The 10,473-nt window shown below is 35.5% G+C and overlaps 1 protein-coding gene across 1 annotated transcript in view; it reads left to right on the top strand.

Annotated features, from left to right (window-relative positions):
• Positions 1-10,473, top strand: part of SYNE1 (spectrin repeat containing nuclear envelope protein 1) — a 391,665-nt gene that overhangs the window by 253,416 nt on the left and 127,776 nt on the right. The window contains exons 96-99 of the mRNA XM_021716025.1: positions 700-831; positions 1,065-1,220; positions 1,810-2,019; positions 6,893-6,994. Of these exons, the coding sequence (XP_021571700.1) occupies positions 700-831; positions 1,065-1,220; positions 1,810-2,019; positions 6,893-6,994 (600 nt within the window). The remainder of the gene's footprint in view (positions 1-699; positions 832-1,064; positions 1,221-1,809; positions 2,020-6,892; positions 6,995-10,473) is intronic.

The raw sequence follows: 10,473 nt of genomic DNA, 5'->3' as shown, positions 1-10,473 counted from the left end.
TTTTTTTTTTTTTTTTTTTTTTTTTTTTTGTGTTGTAGTCTCAAGCTTGTCACCCGGCTAGAGTGCAGTGGCATGCTCACAGCCAATGCAGCCTCGACCTGCTGGGCTCAGGCAATCCTTCCACCTCAACCTTCCAAGTAGATGGAACTACAGACACACACCACCATGCCTAGCTAGTTTTTGTGATTTATTGTAGAGATAAGGTCTCCCCAAGTTGCCTGGTCTCAAGCCCCCAGGGCTCAGGCAATCCTCTCATCTCGGCCTCCCAAAGTGCTGGGATTACAGGCTGAGCCACCACGCCTGGTCTTATTAAAATTTTTACTTGCACGTGATATATTATTTTTCACTGATATATAATTGTACATATTTATGGATTACAGCATGGTGTTTTCATACATGTATACATTGCATCACGATTAAATCAAGGTAATTGGCATATCTATCGCCTCAAGCATTTATCATTCCTTTGTAGTAAGATTATTCAAAATCCTCTCTTCTACCTATTGGGAAATATACAATACATTATTGTTAACTATATTCAACCTACTGTGTAGATATGTGTGCTGTAAAAGTCATATTCCTCTAAAAGAAGTTTTCATAAGGACAGCATTCCAGCATCTACTTCAGTGTGCACTTCCAATTGAGGAAACTGGGGCACAGTCTATGTGCTCTAAATAAGCTGCCCCTGTTTGTCTACAGCTTTACAGCAGGCCCAATCGCCTCTTGTCGGGTGTGCCACTATACAAAGGGGACAGGCAGATCCAAGACAAATCTGCAGTGACATCTTTACTGGATGGACTGAACCAGGCCTTCGAGGAGGCTTCATCCCAGGTAGGGCCACGCTGTCAGTGTGCTTGGCTTGATATGTACGGATCTTGTCTTCTTGTATTGGTTTGCTTGGCCTCTGTGAAGTTGTTCCACCCCTGAGCATGGACTGTAGAGACCCAGCACTTGAGGTGATCCTTTTTAACAAAGAGCCACTGGACCTTGGTATTTATCTTTGATTTCTCAAAACATGATCATTGATTCTTTATCCCTTTTGTGTATATGGGTTTGTTTTCCAGGGAGGAGGGACAAAGAAGCAGAGTATACACTTGGAACAGAAGTTGTATGATGGGGTCTCAGCCACTTCTACTTGGTTGGATGATGTTGAAGAACATTTGTTTGTTGCCACAGCACTTTTACCAGAAGAAACAGAAACTTGTCTCTCCAACCAGGAAGTAAGTTGAGTAGTTTCTGCCTGTGCATAATTGACATTATAAACCACTCTTAATTCTGACACTGGAGAATTAATTTTATGTGTAAACAAGGCCAAGCATAAAACAATTCTAATAAAGCACAAAGTAGGTGTATTTCTAAGTAGTTTAATGCAAGACAGAATTGCTTACATTTAAAAACCTTCAAAGAGATTTGTGTGTTGTGTTTTTATCTTTTATCTTGTGTATGTAAGAAAAGGGAAAAATGGAGAACTCTTTGTAGACACTGTTCTATATCACAAATCCATCACATATAAAACACAGGCTTAAAAAATGTACTGAGTTCCTAAATAGTACTTTACAAAGCTCATGTTTTAAATCAGTGTATATTATTATCAGCAAATGATGTAAATTCCCTGAGAAAAATCTCTTCAAGAGCAAATTTACCTAAAATGTGAAGTACCTGAAAAAGATTCAAGTTGCCTTAGGTGTTGTTATTACTAAGCAGCAAAAGAGATTTAGTTGATTTTCCTTGAGGAAATGGTTTGATTTGCATATCAATGTTAATATAATTCTAAACACTGAGATGAGGCTTCTCTTTGATCAACCCTAGACTCTTGCCAAAGACATTAAGGAAATGTCTGAAGAAATGGATAAGAACAAGAACTTGTTTTCCCAAACCTTTCCAGAAAATGGTGATCATCGGGATGTTATAGAAGATACTTTGGGTTGTCTTTTGGGCAGGTTATCCTTGCTTGACTCAGTAGTAAATCAGCGATGTTATCAGATGAAGGAGAGACTCCAGCAAATACTAAATTTCCAGGTAAGTAAATATTATCAAAGGATTTTTGACTATCCTTTAGGTATATTTAAAAAAAAATCTACAGGATGTCTTATTGAGGTATGTTATAAACTTATTTTTATTCTCAAACGTACAATGAAGAGCAAGAGCATTGCAGAAAATCAGGAGGATTGAACTAAAAGTTTAGGAAACTGAAAGCTTCATGATCCTAGAAATGGAAGAAAAACCACCCAATCAAACTAAGGACTGAATAGATTTTCAATTCAGCCAATAAAACCAAACAAATGGCATGGTTCATTATAATTGTAACTTCTAGTGGAGTTTAAGGCATGTTATCAATGAAGATGCAGGAAGTGTTGGGATATAAAAAGAACTCTAGACTCCAAGACATAAGGGCCTTTGAAAGTGACTATGCTCTCATTACTTCTACCTGTTAAAATAAAAATGTATTATAATATATTGCTGTCCAATGCTAATTCCTCAGACTTATTACCATTTAGGTGCATATTAGAATCCTTATTTTGTGCTTATGAAACTCTTTCTATGACAGTACACTGAAGCAAGTGCTAAAGCTGCTAATAAACTTATAGTGATGACTTTTCATTCCTAATCAAAAACACCCTTTGGAAATACTTAAGTTCTAATTGAATATAATTTTTAGCAAACATGGAAGATTTATGAAATAGAGACATGAAATTAAAGAGTTTGATATAAAATTTTGATTTTTGAAAAAATACTATAAAGTATCAAATAAATGTAGCATCAACCCAGAAACATGGAATTTTCTATACATTCATTTAGAGCAACAAATTACCACTGCCTTCAGTCATCTATATTCTTAAAACTACAGATTAAAATTACCACAGACATTTGTATTTTTTTATTTGCAAATAATTTTCACTTGAATCACTATAGTTAGTCTTTTCAACATCCCAGTCAGGTAACCTTGTTCTAACATTAATTTTGCAAAGTCAGAAGAGCAAAAATTAAGAACATGATCTCTGAAGCTAATACTCTTGACTTCAAATTCTGAGTTTCTGGTTTTATATTGCTGTATAACTTTAGCTGCTTAACTTCCCTAAGCTTTGATATCCTCGACTGTTAAATCACATCTATAGTAAATGTCTCATGGAGTGCTATGAAGATGAAATAAGGTGTATAAAATAATCTGAATGGTGCCTGATACATACTACTAGTACTCAGTAAGTTTTGTTATTATTGTTGTTGCTATTAACCATTGTAGTATAAAAGATAGAGTCAGAAACCAAGAGAAGGTTAAATTACTTCAAGGTGACTGAGCCATTAAGAACTACAGCAAGGATTTGACTCAAAGAATATTTTTGTTTTTCATAGTATTAGGGTGATAGCAGGAGCAATGAAGAATAGTAGACCTGTTCAAGATAGATTTTGAAGACAGCATTTGCTGATGGGTTGGACATGAGGAATGAGAAAAAGAGGGGCTGCTGAGGAACTCCAGGGAATCTGACTTGAGCATCTTGGGGGCAGTGACTGACAGGGATGACTGGTGGATAGCAGTGCCACTGACTTAGACAAGACTGAGTCACTGGTGGTGCCATTGAATGGCAAAGGAAATGGGATATAATTTAAGATACTCTGATGAAGAGTCACAGTAGTCATTTGGGTAGGCAAGTCTAGAGGAATGACTTGAACTGGATATCATCTATACCTGTGAGGTTGTGTAGTACAGAGAGAGAAAAGGAACATTTCACTTGGAGTCAGAAAAGCAGGGGTGGGTTATCTGGGAATTTTGTTTTGGATGCAAGATTTGATTACTGGAATATGTATCCACCTTATGTCTAAAATCAGTAAGACAGTTGTATAACTTATGGAAACTTGTTTCATTACTCTACAATTCATCCTTCACAAAATAATACACAGAGTTATAACAACCTTCTAGTGTATCAACTATGAATGAGGTGAGTTCAAAGCGCAAATGTGTATATCATTCAGAGGCATATTTCCCTTTTGTGAATTGCATTCACTATGTTAGTATCTTTAGTAGTTTCATACTTTTAAGTTTTATTGGTAATTATCACCAGTCACAGTAAAATATGAACTGCAAATGAATATTCTGGAACTTATTTTCTTGTAAGGCACTAAGAAAAGAACATATAATCATGAAATTCTCTTTAAATCACGTTCTCTTATTTTTCTTCTGTCAACAAATTTCTACTTGTTGGTGGCCAGCTCACGAACAAAAACTAACATTTCGAAATGTTTGTGTTCTAGTTTAATGGAGAGAAGAGTTCCAATGTTAACATAATTATAAGGTCAGGTCACAAATGACTTTATTTTACTTTGTACCAGGTACCTGGTATTCTGTCAGTGCTTAACAGTTATTGGAAGGGTATGCCTTCATTCTACATCTAATCTTTGAGTATTAGCTTTTACCAGATGGCTAGCATTACTCTATACCCAAAAGACAAGCTAGAAGGATGCATAGATGTTGCATAGATGTATATTATATAGAGAGAGTCGCAGTGAAGTCTATTGTCAACTATTCTGTATTGTAATTTTTTTGACCCATAGACTTGACCCCAAATACAATTTTTGAATATGTAACTTTAATAACTTAAAACATGAGTATTTTGAGTTATTTTTGAAAGTAGAAAATGAATGAAAGTATTCTTTAACAAATGACTGAGGCACCACAATTGATTTTTTTTATTTTAAAGATGTGGGGTACAATTCAGGATTAGGTAGATAAGTAGTCATCACACAGGTAGAGTTTGAGCCTCCCTTTGGACCCACTTCACCTGGTTTGGGATCAGGTACTCTTATTGATGTTCTGTGCCCGCTTCCCACTGGCAGTGTCCTGCCACTGCCAATCCCTTTCTTATAGTATTATGATTATTGTTCAGGGTCTGTTTATGAGTGACATAATTTGTTTAAAAGCTTGAAACTTTCTATGGGTCTGTTTCTTATTGGTTAGAATCATGTCCCTTTTGGGCCCTAACAGTAATTCTAGTGACTAAAGAAAAAAAAATTGTGATTTCTTTTATATGTGTATAATATATAGAGAGATACCTTAATGATTCTTCTGTATCACAAGTATAGTAATACAAAATTGTTAAATCCTTTGAATTTTTATCTATGTATCTTTATTTTATGATTATTAACACCTCATAAAGACTCTTATTTAGTAATCCTTAAATAACTCATATTTTCTGCTTCACTTTGTTGACTAGTCTTTTGCAGTAATTACTGTGGCTTCTAGAAATGTGAATTCTGTTTTCTGTTGTCTTGAGTAGACTATAAATAAGAGCAAGAATATATCATTAAACATATAAAGATATACAGGAAATCTATACATATATTCTGTTTCTAACCCATGTTTTGTTATTTGTACTTATCTACTCACTTGGATTAACTGAACCAATGTCGTTATAAATATATGTAGATAATAGAGACTTTAGTTCTTTTGAATCTGTTCAAATGAATGGAAAATATATTTTACCAGTCTTACAAAACAAATCAAAGTGTGATGGATCTGTTGGCCCACATGGCCTCACTCTGACCATAGTCAAATAATGCAAACATTATCATAGCTCATAGAGAAAACCCTTGTTGCTAGCATCATTGCTACCAGTGCTGTCATTATAACTTCCTATTTATTTTGCCACAAGGCTTAAAAATAGATTTGATTTTTATTAACTATTCTAGTTCTCACATTCGGCACTATATTTTCATTTTGATTTTTGCATAATTCATAATTCATGAATTATGCATAATTCATTCATTATTTTGCTTTTTAACATTGAATTTGCATTGTAATACCTTCACATATCCTTAGGGATGTTTTTTCCTCCATGATGTGATTATCCAGAACCTCATAAGAAAGTCAGAATTTTTGCATCTTGTTGGTGGACATCATCAACCCCCTAGTGAAAATATCATGAGTTGAACTTCAACCTCTGATGAACAACCAACCCAGCATCCATGTTTTCTGACTAATAAGAAATAGAACCTATTTGCTAACTTTACAGGAAAAATTACATTTTTTATAATTTAAATATTTTTCTGGTTTACCATTCCCTTTGGAAATGAGCACCAAAATTCTGATAGTTATCTCCTTGTACAAGTCTAACTCAATATAAACATATTTGGACATTTAAATGAGTAATGCTTATGAACAAAATATTTAACTAAGATATTTTTGTGTTGTCCTTTCATAAGTCACTATCATGGATAATTTTTATTTTTTAAGTTTCTGAATGGCTTTTTGTAAACTTGTGCAATTTCTTTGAAAATAGAAGATGAGGCCAGGCATAGTGACTCACGCTTGTAATTCCAGCACTTTGGGAGGTGGAGACAAGAGGATTGCCTGAGCCCATCAGGTCAAGGCTATGGTAGCTGTGATCATGCCACTGCATTCCAGCCTGGGTGATAGAGTGAGTCACTGACTCAAAACAAAACTTAAAAATAAATAAGAAGAAACTAAGGGAGGGAGGGCAAGAGGGGAAGAGAGCAAAAAATAAACCTTATTTTTCTTAAGAATCATATTATCTCTCAAATCAGGATAACATCTATAGGGTTTTCCCTGGACAAAAATCACTTGCACAATTCTGCAGTAACATTTGAATGTACCCGTTAATTTCAGATGTAAAGAGAATAGAGTGACTAGTATTGCTTTTTACTTGTATGCTTCAACTTCATCTGTATTATGCAGAAAATGCATTGGGTAGCAGATTCTTCAAAAGTCAGTGTTAACATCTAAGTTAATTGTTACCAGTTCCTTTTACCACCCCATAGCAGGTATTATGAGAAATTAAATATCTACACTTATAGATTGTTTCTAAGAATCTGTGTTATATTTAAGTATTTTGAATTGCCTGTCACATACATTAATTCTTCCTGTTGCTTTTCTCCTTAGAATGATTTGAAGGTGCTGTTTACAACACTGGCTGACAACAAATACATTATTCTGCAGAAACTGGCAAATGTGTTTGAACAGCCCATAGCAGAACAAATAGAGGTATTTATAGCTGCCTATCCCTAGAAAAGCAAATACATAGAGGAGATAAGATTTCCTAGAAAATTATAAATATTCTATGAAAGAATGATGGCTTACAGTAGCATTGTTGTTTGTCGTATTTTTGTTTTTGCATACTGGATTTGAACAACACGCCAAGTGATACTGACTCTATCTTACTTCTGTGTAAAATGAGGAAATGTGAGATAGGAAAATGTATCCGTGACAGATGCTGACCTGAAGGAGTTTTCTGCCCAACAGTGAGATTAGACGTGAACCTCAATGACACAGGACAGAAAGTCAGACTGTCCTAGGAGCAGTGCTGACAAAACACTATGGACATTCAGAAGAGGATAGCTGGCCTCCAGCAGTGGCAGGATTAGGGAAGTTTTGCAGAGGGAAATTTGAACTGAGCTGGGAAGTTTGTGTACACAGTGACTAGAAAGATAAAGGTATCAAGGTAAAGAGGACAGCAAAAACAAAGGCGTAAATGTTAGAGAATTCTGAGCACTTAGGGACAAATACAGGTAATCCTATTTAGCTGAATTTAGGATAAATGAAAGTGATTGAGGAGAAACAAGATTGGATGTGTAAATTTGAGGCATGGAGCTTGTTGAAGTCAGAGACTTTAGCCTTTAGTCTATAAACCAGTGATCTCCTCCCTTTATTGATTGCATACCTCACTAGCTAAAACACACACACACACACACACACACCATAAATGTATGTATATTTATTTTAAGTATAAATTATAAGTAGTACTATATTATCTTATAAAGCATAGACAAGTGAAAATTAAGAATGAATGTGGTTTAACGTAAAGGAAAGATACTGTGTTTTATGCTGGTAGATCATCTTACACAGTTTTGGGTATTTAGACTCACCTTGGCAATCCCTGACCATGAAAGTCACTGGGGATGTTTGAGAGCAAGAATGAGTGTCAGTTCCAGATCCTGCTTTGGATCGCTGACATGACAGCACAGGATTGTGACACAGGAGCTCCATCTTGAGGTTTCATGTAGCTGCACTGATGAGAAAGAATGAGAGCTCAAACTAGCATATTGGCAGTGAAAACGGAGAGGGAAGTAGAAATGGGAAGAATGTTAGAATATCTCCTGTTTCATAAGCTAGATAATTATGAAAAGTATGTGTTTTAATTTCTTAACCTCTTTTCATTGGACCCCTCAGAGATCTCTGAGGAGAGTGGAAAATCACCTAAGATTGACATTATCTGAAGTGTGTGGTGTGTATGTGTGTGTGTGTGTGTGTGTGTGTGTGTGTGTGTGTGTGTGTGTGTGCGCACGCACGCGCGCGCGCACACATGAAGGGAGATCCAAGAAAAGCTGAAATTATCTTTTGGAGGGTGGGCCCCTCATAATACAGACTTCCCCTGCTAGGTAAGTGTTCTAGGAACCCATCAGCATCAGTGTACCAGCTAACATTGTTGTGAGAGACTGCATTCAAATTCAGTGCATTTTTTTGGAGATTCTTTCAACGCATTTACCCATTTCATGATGGGTGATTTATGAGTGCAACTGCCCACACCATGCAGAGTGTTCAGCAGTTTTTGACGAAAAACAGTGTGACCCGCATGTGCCACCCTCCCTATTCACCCAGTCTCATCCAGAGTGACTTTTTTGTTGTTGTTTCCTTGATGAAGAATGTCCTCAAAGGGAAACGTTTTGCCAACATGAAACAAAAAATGGAAGATGCACTAAAAATCATCAAAATTCATAAATTCAATTCAAGGCATTTAAAATTCACAGATATTGAACAGTGTATTGCATCAGTAGGTGTATTGCATCAAATGGAGAGTAGGTTGAAAGTGACTTAAGTTTAAACATGTAAGAATAAATACACAATGTTTTAAGTAAATAAATTCCAGATTTGGGAGGGTTCCCCTTCATATGTATGTGTGTGTAAAAGAAAGAGAGAATTGCCTAAAATAGTTAGTAGAATTATATGCCAACATGCATTTTTCTTGACCACAGTCATTTGCTTTTTAAAAGAGATTCCCCATTTCCCCCAATTAAAAATAATTTTATGTCATATCTTTCACATGAAGGATTTTTGTTTTGTTTTATAATGTATGTGATTCCAAAAAGGACTTAACGATGATATGATGTCTTGTCTTGGCTTTCTAATGTGAAATACAGGGTATGTGTGATCACTAGTAACATTTTTACTAATTATTGACCAAAATAACTAAATTAATATCAGATAAATAAATAAACAATTAGATTCTTTTTCTTTGAATAAATGAAAACAACTAATGAATTTGCTAATTCCACCCCTACTCAACTTGGATTAAAAAGGTGTTAATAGCAGAAGTCATGGGGGCAGTTTTTCTCACTCAGTGTGCTCATCTCTTGAGTCACATTGTTCCAACCTAGAACAGACCTGTTGCTTCATAAGCCTGGACAGAATTTGCTTCTTGGGATCTCCCTTCACCACCATCCTGAGAAATGCTCCATTTCTTCTTGTGTTGGATCTTCTCCTTTTTGAGTCTCACATCTTTCTCTTTATTGTATTGCTATCTTATTTGATTTGTGTGTGTCCTTCCTAAGAAAGGGTGCTTGATAGTTATATTTTTCAAGATGTTATGTGTCTGAAAATATTTTATACCATGCTCATACTTTATTGATTGCTTGATTCCTCATAGACTTCTTGGTGGCAAATAATTTTTTTTTTTTTTTTTTTTTTGAGCTTGGAAGCTTTTGCTCCATTGTTTTCTAGCTTCCAGTTGGTTTAGGGAATCTAAAAGCATCCTAATTCCCAAAGGTCCCCAGTGTTCTGAAATTTCACAATCACACATGCCTTAGGGAGGGTCTATTTTTAACCACTGTGCTGAAAGCTCAAGGGGCTCTTTTGATTGCGCAGCTGCCATCTTTCCCTAATGGAAAATTTTCTGATAATTTATTTAATACTTTTCCTTCCCTCCATTTTGGCTGTCCCTCTTTCTGAAGAACTCCTTTTAATCAGATGTTGGATATTCTGGTCCAGTCCTTTAATTTTCATATCAAGAGACCTTTCTTTCTTTGTTTTTTGCTCTGCTTTGGGGAGACTTCCTTGATTTCAACTCCAGGTTCTTCTACTGAGTTTTGCATTTCTGCTATTAAGTGTTTAATTTTCCCAGAGCTCATTTTGGTTCTCTGGATTATATTTTGTGCGTTTTTTTAATGAATGCATTATCTTTTGTAATCTATTTGGGTATTTTAATGGTTTTTTGATTGAAATTCTACTTTTCCTCTATAATCTGTTTCCCTCCAAGTTACTTTTGTTGGTTTCTCCCTTTTGTGTTATTAAAAGGTGTATTGAGATCCTTTGTTGCCTGTCCACATTTAATGGGAAACTAAACAGTTGAAAGGGAACTTTGTGTATGAATGGAGTGCAACAGTTTCGAGATTTACTGCAGAGTGGTCTGGACCATTTTTTTTTTTTTTGAGTTGGAGTCTCACTCTGTCGCCCAGACTGGAGTGCAG

The sequence above is a fragment of the Carlito syrichta genome, unplaced genomic scaffold (assembly GCF_000164805.1).
Source record: "Carlito syrichta isolate Samal-C Ts95f unplaced genomic scaffold, Tarsius_syrichta-2.0.1 Scaffold308114, whole genome shotgun sequence".
NCBI lineage: Eukaryota > Metazoa > Chordata > Mammalia > Primates > Tarsiidae > Carlito > Carlito syrichta.
The sequence above is the reverse complement of the archived record's forward strand: the minus strand, read 5'-3'. Positions and strand labels throughout refer to the sequence as shown.